The 14267-nt window shown below is 46.4% G+C and overlaps 1 protein-coding gene across 1 annotated transcript in view; it reads right to left on the bottom strand.

The window, feature by feature from the left end:
- The window catches only part of sub1b (SUB1 regulator of transcription b), a 30219-nt gene extending 21873 nt beyond the window's left edge, over positions 1 to 8346 (bottom strand). Inside the window, exons 1-3 of the mRNA XM_049716593.1 lie at positions 8192 to 8346; positions 5229 to 5298; positions 4935 to 5054 (exon numbers count right to left, since the gene is read on the bottom strand). Of these exons, the coding sequence (XP_049572550.1) occupies positions 4935 to 5054; positions 5229 to 5297 (189 nt within the window). The 5' untranslated portion in view covers position 5298; positions 8192 to 8346. The remainder of the gene's footprint in view (positions 1 to 4934; positions 5055 to 5228; positions 5299 to 8191) is intronic.
- Positions 8347 to 14267: the final 5921 nt, after the last annotated feature.

Here is a 14267-nt window from a genome sequence, read left to right as displayed (position 1 = left end):
TGCCTTCCTAAAGAAGCTCAGGGTGAAGGTGATGGACTGGCCAAGCATGTCCCCAGACCTAAACCCTATTGAACATCTGTGGGGCATCCTCAAATGGAAGGTGGAGGAGCGCAAGGTCTCCAACATCCACCGCTTTGTGATGTCATCATGGAAGAGTGGAAGAGGATTCCAGCGGCGACCTGTGAAGCTCTGGTTAACTCCATGCCTAAAAGGATTACAGCCATGCTGGAAAATAATGGTGGCCACACAAAATATTGACATTTGGGTCCAATTTTGACATTTTCAGTCGGGGTGTACTCACTTTTGTTGCCAGCATTTTACACATTCATTGTTGTATTTTGAGTTACTTTGAAGTAACAATAAATTTACTTTGCTATCCAAGCTCTACAGCAGTGGTTCTCAAACTTTTTTCACTTTGAAATATTTTTTCAGCCAAGTACCCCCTGACCAGCGCAACACATTTCTGGTCGAAAAGAAAGAGGGACAGGATTGTCCCATCAGTGTTTGAGTTATTAAAGTTAAACAACTTGTAGCAATGTACCTGACAGATACATTTATGTTTCAAACATTGCATATAGAAACAAAAATGACCGCGACCGGCGGTGCCCTCCATTCTTCTGGCGAATGTTCGATCGCTGGACAACAAAATGGATTACGTTCGCCTGCTGAGGTCTACGAACCGGACGGTGCGGAACTGCTGTGTGCTCGTGTTCACCGAGACCTGGTTGAGTGACAACATTCCGGACTCTGCAGTGCATCTGGAGCGGCTAGCGTGCTATCGGGCGGACCGTGCCATTGTACGAGGGGGAAAGTCGCGAGGAGGTGGAATATGCGTCTACATCCGAGAAGAATGGTGCCGGGACTCTGTGGTGATATGTAAGCACTGCTCGCCGCTTGTGGAGTTTGTGATCATTAAGTGCCGTCCTTTTTATCTGCCGAGGGAATTTACCGCGATTCTGCTAGTCGCGGTATACATCCCGCCTTCCAACATCGAAGGAGACAGGATCGCGGCGCTTGGTGAACTGTACCAGGCTGTCAGTGAACAGCAAACAGCGCACCCTGACGGTTTCACCATCTTCGCTGGAGACTTCAATCATGCCAACCTGAAGTCTGTTTTCCCGAGGCTTCACCAGCATGTTCCTTTTCCGACACGTGGAGACAGCTTCCTGGACCTAGTCTACTCGGCGCAAAAGGGAGCTTTCAAAGCCACCCCCCTCCCCCATCTGGGGCTTTCTGACCATCTCACCGTTTTGCTTTTGCCCGCATACAGACAATTGGTAAAGGCATCCAGGCCGGTTCGGAGGCAGGTTCGAGTGTGGCCTGAGGGTGCCTCCGATGCACTTCGTGACTGCTTCGACACCACTGACTGGGACTTGTTTAAGCAGGCAGCCACCTACAACGATTGGACGGACATAGAGGAGTATACTGACTCTGTTACCTCTTACATCACGAAGTGCATCGATGATGTGACTTGCTCGAAATCCGTCGTCACTCGCGCGAAATGGAAGCCGTGGCTGACGGGGGCTGTCCTCAGACTGTTGAGGGCCAGGGACAAGGCTTTCAGAGCGGGGGATGAGGCTGGCTTGAGGACAGCGAGGGCCGACCTGTCCCGAGGGTTCAAAGAAGCGAAGAAGGCGTTTTCGTGCAAGGTCTCCACCCACTTCAAGGACAGCAAGGACGCACGTAGCCTTTGGCGGGGCATTCAGACCATCACGGACTACAAGCCCGCGCCGAGGAGCTGTGAGGGCGACGTCCGTCTGCTGAACGATCTGAACCGCTTCTTTGCTCGCTTCGACGCCCAGAACAGCACTTGCCCGCTGAAGACCCCTCCCCCCCACACGAGCAGCCCCTGCGCCTCTCTGCTGACGGTGTGAGGAGGGCGCTTGCCGCTATTGACACCCGTAAGGCGGCGGGCCCTGACAACATCCCGGGTCGAGCGCTGAAGGACTGCGCTGGGGAGCTGTCGGGTGTCTTCACGGGCATCTTTAACGTTTCCCTGCAGCAGGCCATCGTCCACTCGTGTTTCAAGGCTGTCACCATCGTTCCTGTGCCGAAGAAACCTGCACCGTCCTGCTTCAATGACTACCGCCCTGTGGCACTGACGCCCATCATCATGAAGTGCTTTGAGCGGCTGGTCATGGAGCACATCAAGTCCGTTCTCCCCCCCACCATTGACCCTTTCCAGTTTGCGTACCGTGCCAAGCGGTCCTCTGAGGATGCCATCTGCTCTGCCCTCCACTCGGCCCTCACCCACCTGGAGAGAAAGGACTCATATGTGAGGTTGCTGTTTGTGGACTTCAGCTCGGCCTTCAACACCATTGTGCCGCAGCGACTCATCTGCAAACTCGACGAGCTGGGCCTCAGTACCTCCCTCTGCAACTGGATACTGGACTTCCTCTGTCAGAGGCCTCAGGTGGTGCGTGTTGGCGACAAAATCTCCGCCAGCATCACGCTGAGCACGGGGGCCCCCCCAGGGCTGCGTGCTCAGTCCATTGCTCTTCACCCTGCTGACGCATGACTGCACTGCGACCTACAGCGACAACCGCATAGTGAAGTTTGCTGACGACACGACTCTGGTGGGTCTCATCACGAAGGGCGACGAGACTCGGTACAGGTCGGAAGTTGACCTTCTGACCACGTGGTGCAGGGACAACAACCTCCTGCTGAACGTCAATAATACCAAGGAAATCATTGTTGACTTCCGGAAGGGTCACACAACACACCTGCCGCTGATCATCGACGGTGCTGTGGTGGAGAGGGTGAGCTTCACCAAGTTCCTGGGGGTGCACATCAGTGAGGACCTCTCCTGGTTTACAAACACCTCGTCACTGGCAAAGAAAGCTCAGCGCCGCCTGTACTTCCTGCGGAAGCTCAGGCGTGCATGTGCTCCTCAGGCAGTTCTGTCTACATTCTACCGTGGCACCATTGAGAGCGTCCTCACCAGTTGCATCGCTGTCTGGGGTGGTAACTGCACTGAACAGAACTTGAAGGCCTTGCAGCGCATAGTGAATACGGCTGGTAAGATTATTGGTGCTTCGCTCCCCTCCCTGAAGGACATTTACACCTCCCATCTCGCCCGCAAGGCAACCTCGATTGCCAGAGATGTGAGTCACCCGGCTCACTCTTTGTTTGACCTTCTGCCCTCTGGGAAGAGGTACAGAAGCCTGCGCTCCCGCACCACCAGACTCGCCAACAGCTTCTTTCTCCAGGCTGTTAGGGCCCTGAACTCGCTACCCCCTTCTGCGTAGCGTGCGGCACTGCTGCGCTATTTTCGGGAATGTCTGCTGTACGCGCACTTGCTCCTTTTTTTTCTGCTCCTCTTATTTATTTATTTATTGTTGTGTTATTTATTCATTATTTATTCAGCACGCTTTTGTTATACTTGTTTACTTGTTTGTCTGTTGTGAGCCATGTCTTGTCACCGTGGGATAGGGGGGAACGAAATTTCAGTTTCTTTGTGTGTCTTTGGCATGTGGAGAAATTGACAATAAAGCTGACTTTGACTTTGATTAACAGTAAACAGTGACCACCAACAAGGCATAAACCCTTTCAAAACTCAAATACTGTATGCAGAACATTGTTAATTTATCTTTCTTGTAATAATCTCTTGCAAGGAAATAAAAATATAAATAACTAAAAATGTGTCCACAAAAATAAATTAACTTAATTATAAATAAATAATATCTTGTTTACAAAATAAATTGATAACTTAATCAAAGATTTGCTCATAAAAAATAATCAACTTTATCTCTTTTGGGATAAAAAAAAGAAACTTTTTTTCCTCTTAAAATTGTTGAATTGTTGCATCGAACATTTGATTTTGATTTGACAAGCATTGAACAAGCATTGAACAGTGTTGAAGCGTGAATGAGTCTTTTGCACTCACTACATTTTCGTGAGAAACATGGAGCTATGGTGAACGGTTTTGGCTTTAGCTATGAGCAAAGGAACCGCATAAGAAGCCTTCAGGGCTTTGGCTGATGTAGTGGAGGCTTTTCGCATTGTGTCTTGGGATGACTTGAAGTCAAAGTTTCCTCCTGAAGAACTCTGGTGGCTTACCAACATGGCATCCGTGTTTTGTGGTGAGATGCCGCTGGAGATGTGCAGGCTTCATGCTAGCGTTGGCTAATTTCTCCCCGCAAAAAAAAGCACAGCGCTTTGGGTGGGTTAACTTGCGGACGTAAATCCCATCAAACAATAGTCTTCCATCTACTGTCGGTACTTCGTTGGCTCTGGTTATGCCTTCATTTTTACTTGTTTCTCCGTGTTTTCAACAGCAGCATCGCTGCTACGCTTTATCTCCATGTTACAGTGCGTCATCAAGGCAACCGCAGGTAACTGCTATTGGTTTGTGGAGAGTCCGTTTATTAAGGATTAAAACTGAATACTGAATATAAAACATATATTTGTATTTCATCAAACTTTTTATAACAAATTCTCAAGACAATCAGGCTTACTGTTTTTTTTTTTAATACTGGGATATATTTTTGTAAAATCTCACGTATGCCCTGGAGTACCTCCACGTACCTCAGGGGTACGCGTACCCCCATTTGAGAACCACTGCTCTACAGTGACTACTTAACATTGTACCAAAGTGTCATTTCTTCAGTGTCATCCCATGACAAGAAAAAATTAAAACATTGCAGAAATGAGAGGGATGTACTCACTTTTGTGAGATACTGTATGTACTGAAAGGACACAGGCAACCCACACTGAAACAATCAAACCAAACTGTTTAAACAGGTTTCAAAAGCCTTTCCATCCCTAGCGCTTATGCTTGTGTTTGAGTACACTGACAGAAGGACCGAAGCAGCATAACTGAATGTTGATGATGAATGTAAAGAAATAAAGACATAAAGCTTCTTTTTTGGTCCCCTAAAAAAAATGTAGTTTCCTTTGTGGATGCAATGTTTACAGCTGCTTAACACACTCACTTGGAACATGTTGTCACCAGTGTTACTGTTGCCTTTGGAAGACCCGCCAGGTTTGACACTCTCTCCTGAATTTGGCCTCTTAGCCATTTTTCCTGGTGCACTTGACTTCTTTTTCTTTGCCTAAAAAATAAGTATGTTTTGAGATGGTCACGCTTTACAGTTTCACTATATAGAAAAACAATGGGAAATTACTTGTAGAGTATACGGGGGTTTACATTTAGAAGAGCAAAAAAATGACCGCTAAAACATTCCAAATGGTTGAAAAAATAAATAAATAAATAAATAAACCCAAACCTTTGTTTCAATGTCACCATCAGAGTCACTCCCAGATGTGGTGGAGAGCATTTCCTTTGATTTAGGCATTCTGCAGAGAAAAGGATGAATATTCTAAATTTAAGACAGATGTTTGAACCTACAGCTAGCATTCACCTTTCGTGAATATACATGCAATACACATGTAAACAGGATTAAAACTACATGTAATATGCATAAAGATATAATCCCGTTAACCATGACTTTCATTACACAAGGTACGTACGTATATCACATTGAAAAGACCAATGTAAGAGAAGAGTCAGGCAAAGAGTGATTAAACTCTGCATATACATAGGTGTAAAAGAAAATCATGTCATTATCAGGGTTGGGCATTGAGAACCGGGACCATCATTCTGGTTCTCCTGCAATCGTTCAGATTTTAGAATGTCTGCACTGAACTTCGATTCCTAATTAGCCGCGTGGAACAACCATATACCAAGAAAACTCAATAACAAACTGTGTGCATGGCGCACAACTCCTCCTCTTGCTGAAGCTGCTACATGGGTGTGGGTGAACGCCAGCTCAACCTACGACTATGAAAACTGGGAGGCACGTGGGGCACCCTCAGACGTACAAAAAGCGTTTCAGCTTAGCATTCTCGGTTCTACATTTCACCTAAATCTGTGAAATTTGGGAGACATATGTAACAGCCCAAGACTTCCAAAAATGTCCTTGTAACCATATGCTACCGCTAACAGAAAATCTGCCATTTTAACTTTGGAATTAGGCTGCATTTTGGGCCTTTTACAGAGGTCCTATTTAAAAAATACAACAACTATTTCTAAAGATTTTAACAGATTGTTTTCAGACAGGAGTTTCATCTAAACATGATGAGGACTAAAATTATTGAAAGGTTTTCATTTTGTCGCACAAGGTTGTCGTGGCAATGCGCTGTTTACTAACAAAAATGCTGTTTTTGAGGTTCTGAACCTGGGCCAACTTTAAGAGAGTTATTGTGTTAAGTGCAAGTACCATAAGCATACAAGAACTCCAATGTGGCCAGGGTTGCCAGGGCCCTTTATGGCTGGTCGCAGCTCTAGTTGTTATTATTCTCCGTAAAGACTCGCATTTGAGGAACTGAATGTGAACGAAAACTCAACAAATCTTGCACAAACATTGGGCTAGATAAAAAATATATATTTTAAAGTCACCATCCACGAGTACAAAAAATGAATGTGTAGCGTCCACGAGAGTGGTTTATCGGAGCCCTGTCTTTATCAGAGCCCTGTAGTCCGTTTGCGCTATGACTAGAAAAACTGGGAGGCACGTGGGCCAAACTCAGATATGCAAAAATGTCTTTGGTAGTTATCCCCTAACTGTTAGGGCCTAACATATAAAGGAAGTGAGTTATGAAGTATTTGAAAGTAGATTTGTGGTCCATTTTTGTACATTTACAAAAATGATATTTTAACGAACGCCTCCAAGAGATTTTGAGTTGAAAGTTTGAATGTTACATTTAAACATGTTAAGGACGAAAAGTTATTGAAAGCTTTTTATTTTGTTGCACTCAATTCCTATGGAGATATGCTAAGTACTAAGAAAATACTGCTATTTTTGAGGGTGCGGCTTAATTTAGATTTAATATCAAATACAATATATACTACACCTAGTTGTGACCAAATTAATTTGAATACAGTAATCTCTCGCTATATCATGGCTCACCTTTCACTGGTTCACAGATTTTTTCTCACAGTGCATTGTGTTATGGCTTCAGAAGAAAAAGATACTACAGAGCACAGTGAAATATGCGCGAGTCACAATTTGTCCTACTATATAGTACATACTTCGTATTGATGATTGAATTTATTATTCTACTGTAGTTATTTGTAAGAAAGCGTTTACTTCTCTTAGTGAAACAAAGGATTGGGCCTGAAAACAGGTTTTGTACTTTGGTTTCAAAGAACTGTATAACAATGGTAAAAAAACAAAGGTTTCTACTTCATGGATTTCGCTTATCACGAGTTCATTTCGGAATGTAACCCCAATGAAAAACAAGGGATTACTGTACTTTTTTTTTACTTTTAAACTTAAGTACATTACAAGCCTGTACTTTTACTTTTTTACTCTTATTTAAGTACAGAGCCGAATTGGTACTGTTAAAACTGTTGTGAATGCATGGTCTGTGTGCTTCATTTCTTAAAATAATGCATTTTCGCCCGTGCCAAGACAAATTAAATTTTGAGGCTTTTTTAAGCAATTGTGATAGTTCTTTTTACCATATAAATTTTTGCGCATGCATGTTCATTCTCAAAAATGGACAATAACAGTGTCATTGTCTGGACATTTTTTACAACTGTAATTCAACGCATTGTATCAGATTGAGGACAAATACAACAATATACAACATGTACACCATATTTTGTGTATTTAAAGTATACAAGAGGAACGCCTCTTTGGCAGTGCCAAAAACGTTTCCGTGATGCTAGGAGACAAGTCGCCGGTCATGGCAATTTATAAAAATAAAACACTGCGAATATTTAATTTTATCTTAATTTGTCACCATTTGAAAGGGTTTATAGAGCGTAGCAAGAAATGCTGGATTGGTACAGAGACGGGCAACGTTTTACGTTACGGATGTGAAATCAATCAAAGTTATACATTATCAATGCATTCGTGTGTGCATATTGTTGGATTTTTAGGAATCCATTAACTAATTTGTAAAAAGAGCACAGATGAGAGGAGATCAACTGGTTAATTCACCAATATGACGCTACAGATATAAAACATCTAAAATAATACTTGAACATGTAGATCAATATTTACCCTACATGCGCCGCAGTAAAACATGTGCAGGCCTATCCACGATTGTTGGCATTCAACTACCTCGCATTGTTGTATAAATATGAAATACATCACAAATCACATGTACTTTCGGAGACAAAACGCCAAATCTTAAAAATGAATAAAACCACAACGAACGATTTCAAATATGGAATACTCACATGACTTCGTAGATTACTACTTAGGGTTTGCAATGCTTCGTCTCGGACGAAGTTGTTCTTCAAATTCTTCCTCGCCTTCCAAATCTTCGTCTTCAAACAGTTGTTCTTCCTCGTGCCCTTGGTAAATCGACTTATTGCTTCATTACCGCCACGGATGGCGACGGAGTATATGACAGGACATCGTATCGCACGTTAAAAAGGTAAATCATGCATGCTGATCAATAAATATTTTACTTGCGTACCAACAAATAGACCTGAACGTGCACAGAAGCCCTTTAGTCGCCGACGTACATTCACAGTGTGGAGCGAGAGAGAGAGAGAGAGAGAGAGAGAGAGAAGGGGGGGTAATCTACAGGCACGTGCACTCATAGGAGGCAGGTGAGGCAGTGCCTCACCTTGCCACCAGGGGCGGTAAAGGGCTCAACATGGTTTCCTCAGCTGTCACCATAAGTTGTTGGAAAATGAATAATATAATAAAACATAATACAATATCTATCCTGTGGTCTATGCTTTTAATGCAATTTTGGTGTGTTTCCTATACATTTGGATCATTTTCATAGTCAAAATAGCTGTATTTCTTGTTCAAATAACAACGGGAGACGAGAATCATGGAGGCTGAGGCAGTGACAGGTAGTGCCTCTCAGGGCGTGCGTGTGAGTGTGCACCACTCACACACTGTACTGAGCGCGTGCAAACGGCGCGTGCTTGCAGTCAGCGGGAAAATACGGGCCTTGAGGCAGCCAGTACTTTTGCCTCAAAGATGGGGCAATAGTGAGCCTGCAGCTAATAGTTCACGACACGAGTAAATGCGAGAGTAAATTAAAAAGAAAAAAAAGAAAAGAAAAACAACCAACAACATTCGGTGCTAACGCGTTGCTATTTGGCTTTATTTTCCCTGAAAATGGAGGATATAATCTCGAAGGTAAGAAATTTTTCAAAACTTGACTTTCAGTCAAAGCAAGAAATCATAAGTAAGGGAAGACCAACGCCAGATTTGCGAGGATTAATTCAAACTACGGGCCTCCCGGGACGGACTACAACACGTTCGGTTCAAAAGGATTGGTACTCTAAAAAAGACTTCATTTACAAGTAAAGGTAAGAATACTGCAGTGGTGTGTTTAAATGTACAGTGGTGTGTTTAAAATGTTATTAAATTTAATCAAGAATGGGATAACAACCATGTATGCTTGTAAATCTGACTTGTGAGTCAGTGCCTTAGCGTCATACGGTACGTTTGTAAATCTGACTCTGAGTCAGTGCCTCACCAACCCCAACCCTCACCGCACGTCACTGGGTCTCTATCGCCTTGTTACGTTGTATATTACAGTTTTTATTGATTGTTTTGACGCAACTCAAAATTGGCATTTTCAAAACAGTTAACGCAGAGGGGTAAACATGCTACAGAGGTCAAAATGAAAAGTGCCGTTTGTAGTCAAATTTGCCCTCTTGCAAAAAATGCATCCAGAATCAGATATGTTTTGATGCAAATTTTATTTCATTTTTTTACCGTAATTGCCGGACTATAAACCGCACCGGATTATAAGCCGCACCAGCTAAAATTCAGGGATATTTCAGTTTTTTTCTTACATAAGCCTCACCGGACTATAAGCCGCACGTGTACACGAGTTTTTTTTACAAAGAAAGACAGTACATAGCCTTTTTAACGTTTTAATAACATACTTGAACATGTTCTTCTAAACATTGCCTGTGACGCAGCAGTAGTACCACAGCAACGCGGAAGTGTACACGCGAGTTATTAGCAAGGAAAGACTGGACACAGAAAGTTTTATTAAAGCTTTAATAACATACCTTAACATTTCTTTCCAAACACTGCCTGTGACGCGGCAGTAATACCGCAGCAACACGGAAGTAACGCGGCAAAGTCACTTTCAAGATGGTGTGCACTGTCCCGTCAGTACGGTAATGAGTGTTCGTCTCGTCCGTGCTTGGCAGAAGTGGCGTTCTGGACTTTGAAGTGTCGACATTAAAGGCGCTCGGACTGCTACGTCCTGAAACGTCGCCGACCTCACGCGCTATTCCTCCCCCGGTTGGGAGCCGTCGGAAACGGTGTGCGAGGAGGCAGAAGAGGGGCAAGCGCGGAGGCGTCCGGGCTAGGCTGGCGGCCAACCCAGCGCGACCGGCGGTGCCCTCCATTCTTCTGGCGAATGTTCGATCGCTGGACAACAAAATGGATTACGTTCGCCTGCTGAGGTCTACGAACCGGACGGTGCGGAACTGCTGTGTGCTCGTGTTCACCGAGACCTGGTTGAGTGACAACATTCCGGACTCTGCAGTGCATCTGGAGCGGCTAGCGTGCTATCGGGCGGACCGTGCCATTGTACGAGGGGGAAAGTCGCGAGGAGGTGGAATATGCGTCTACATCCGAGAAGAATGGTGCCGGGACTCTGTGGTGATATGTAAGCACTGCTCGCCGCTTGTGGAGTTTGTGATCATTAAGTGCCGTCCTTTTTATCTGCCGAGGGAATTTACCGCGATTCTGCTAGTCGCGGTATACATCCCGCCTTCCAACATCGAAGGAGACAGGATCGCGGCGCTTGGTGAACTGTACCAGGCTGTCAGTGAACAGCAAACAGCGCACCCTGACGGTTTCACCATCTTCGCTGGAGACTTCAATCATGCCAACCTGAAGTCTGTTTTCCTGAGGCTTCACCAGCATGTTCCTTTTCCGACATGTGGAGACAGCTAGTGTACTCGGCGCAAAAGGGAGCTTTCAAAGCCACCCCCCTCCCCCATCTGGAGCTTTCTGACCATCTCACCGTTTTGCTTTTGCCCGCATACAGACAATTGGTAAAGGCATCCAGGCCGGTTCGGAGGCAGGTTAGAGTGTGGCCTGAGGGTGCCTCCGATGCACTTCGTGACTGCTTCGACACCACTGACTGGGACTTGTTTAAGCAGGCAGCCACCTACAACGATTGGACGGACATAGAGGAGTATACTGACTATGTTACCGCTTACATCACGAAGTGCATCGATGATGTGACTTGCTCGAAATCCGTCGTCACTCGCGCGAACTGGAAGCCGTGGCTGACGGGGGCTGTCCTCAGACTGTTGAGGGCCAGGGACAAGGCTTTCAGAGCGGGGGATAAGGCTGGCTTGAGGACAGCGAGGGCCGACCTGTCCCGAGGGTTCAAAGAAGCGAAGAAGGCGTTTTCGTGCAAGGTCTCCACCCACTTCAAGGACAGCAAGGACGCACGTAGCCTTTGGCGGGGCATTCAGACCATCACGGACTACAAGCCCGCGCCGAGGAGCTGTGAGGGCGACGTCCGTCTGCTGAACGATCTGAACCGCTTCTTTGCTCGCTTCGACGCCCAGAACAGCACTTGCCCGCTGAAGACCACTCCCGCCCCACACGAGCAGCCCCTGCGCCTCTCTGCCGACGGTGTGAGGAGGGCGCTTGCCGCTATTGACACCCGTAAGGCGGCGGGCCCTGACAACATCCCGGGTCGAGCGCTGAAGGACTGCGCTGGGGAGCTGTCGGGTGTCTTCACGTACATCTTTAACGTTTCCCTGCAGCAGGCCATCGTCCCCTCGTGTTTCAAAGCTGCCACCATCGTTCCTGTGCCGAAGAAACCTGCACCGTCCTGCTTCAATGACTCCCGCCCTGTGGCACTGACGCCCATCATCATGAAGTGCTTTGAGCGGCTGGTCATGGAGCACATCAAGTCCGTTCTCCCCCCCACCATTGACCCTTTCCAGTTTGCGTACCGTGCCAAGCGGTCCTCTGAGGATGCCATCTGCTCTGCCCTCCACTCGGCCCTCACCCACCTGGAGAGAAAGGACTCATATGTGAGGTTGCTGTTTGTGGACTTCAGCTCGGCCTTCAACACCATTGTGCCGCAGCGACTCATCTGCAAACTCGACGAGCTGGGCCTCAGTACCTCCCTCTGCAACTGGATACTAGACTTCCTCTGTCAGAGGCCTCAGGTGGTGCGTGTTGGCGACAAAATCTCCGCCAGCATCACGCTGAGCACGGGGGCCCCCCCAGGGCTGCGTGCTCAGTCCATTGCTCTTCACCCTGCTGACGCATGACTGCACTGCGACCTACAGCGACAACCGCATAGTGAAGTTTGCTGACGACACGACTCTGGTGGGTCTCATCACGAAGGGCGACGAGACTCGGTACAGGTCGGAAGTTGACCTTCTGACCACGTGGTGCAGGGACAACAACCTCCTGCTGAACGTCAATAATACCAAGGAAATCATTGTTGACTTCCGGAAGGGTCACACAACACACCTGCCGCTGATCATCGACGGTGCTGTGGTGGAGAGGGTGAGCTTCACCAAGTTCCTGGGGGTGCACATCAGTGAGGACCTCTCCTGGTCCACAAACACCTCGTCACTGGCAAAGAAAGCTCAGCGCCGCCTGTACTTCCTGCGGAAGCTCAGGCGTGCATGTGCTCCTCAGGCAGTCCTGTCTACATTCTACCGTGGCACCATTGAGAGCGTCCTCACCAGTTGCATCGCTGTCTGGGGTGGTAACTGCACTGAACAGAACTTGAAGGCCTTGCAGCGCATAGTGAATACGGCTGGTAAGATTATTGGTGCTTCGCTCCCCTCCCTGAAGGACATTTACACCTCCCATCTCGCCCGCAAGGCAACCTCGATTGCCAGAGATGTGAGTCACCCGGCTCACTCTTTGTTTGACCTTCTGCCCTCTGGGAAGAGGTACAGGAGCCTGCGGTCCCGCACCACCAGACTCGCCAACAGCTTCTTTCTCCAGGCTGTTAGGGCCCTGAACTCGCTACCCCCTTCTGCGTAGCGTGCGGCACTGTTGCGCTATTTTCGGGAATGTCTGCTGTACGCACACTTGCTCCTTTTTTTCTGCTCCTCTTATTTTATTTATTGTTGTGTTATTTATTCATTATTTATTCAGCACGCTTTTGTTATACTTGTTTACTTGTTTGTCTGTTGTGAGCCATGTCTTGTCACCGTGGGATGGGGGGAACGAAATTTCGGTTTCTTTGTGTGTCTTTGGCATGTGGAGAAATTGACAATAAAGCTGACTTTGACTTTGAGATGCGGCGGTAACACAGCAGCAATACAGCAGCAACACGGTAGCACAGCACTAACAGGGCTGATTAAAAAAAAACATACCAGTAAAAGTAAAAAAAAGAGCCGTCTTCATCTTCCTCCTGTGCACTGAAACCATCGCAGTCTTCCTCCTTAGTGTCCGATTGGAATAGCGTTAGATATCCTTCGCCTCACACTTTCTCAGTCTCTCTTTCGTCGTCGGTTTTATGCATTTCTTCGAGTGTGAAGAGGGTTTGTTCATGCTAATCTTATTCATGCACGAAGCGCTAAATTACATTAAACTAGCGAGCGACACGTATAGCTTAAAAGCGGCATCATATGCATTTCTTTTGTCCCCCATAATGACGGTTTGTGTATAAAAGCTTCCTGTCTTTGTGTGAATGCGGCTGTGTGCGTGATGCGCGAGACGATCAAAACACAAACTGGCACGTCTTCTTCGGCGCATTATCTCTTCTTCGTCTGTCTCGCTCTTGCTTCCTGCTAGAGCGCCCCCTGGAGACCGGAGGCCGTAAAAATCCATAAGTACGCTCCAGAGTAGACACAAGATAATGTCAGCAACATCGACTGCCTTTGGCTTAAAAGCGGCATCATATGCATTTCTTTTGTCCCCTATGATGACGGTTTGTGTATAAAGGCTTCCTTTCAGTAATGTCCGTCTTGATCGCGTTCTGCGTGATGCGCGAATTGTAAACACAAACTAGCACGTCTTCTTCGGCGCATTATCTCTTCTTCACCTGTCTCGCTCTTGCTTCCTGCTAGAGCGCCCCCTGGAGGCCGGAGGCCGTAAAAATCCATAAGTACGCCGCGCCGCCGTTAAGGTTCACAGTAACCTTCTGAATAAAATGCATTAAAAGTTCACATTCATTACAACTTGTTTTTGGTGAGCAAAATATCAGAAGAATTGAATTTAAATGCTGATCGATTGGGTTTTAATACGATGCAGATGGTCCAAACAGCGCCACTGCTTTGTGTAATCTCTGAGTGACATGGCAGAGTAAGAGAAAGGGTTTAGAGCACAGGTGTC

The sequence above is a fragment of the Syngnathus scovelli genome, chromosome 3 (assembly GCF_024217435.2).
Source record: "Syngnathus scovelli strain Florida chromosome 3, RoL_Ssco_1.2, whole genome shotgun sequence".
NCBI lineage: Eukaryota > Metazoa > Chordata > Actinopteri > Syngnathiformes > Syngnathidae > Syngnathus > Syngnathus scovelli.
This window is presented reverse-complemented; position numbering and strand designations above follow the sequence as displayed.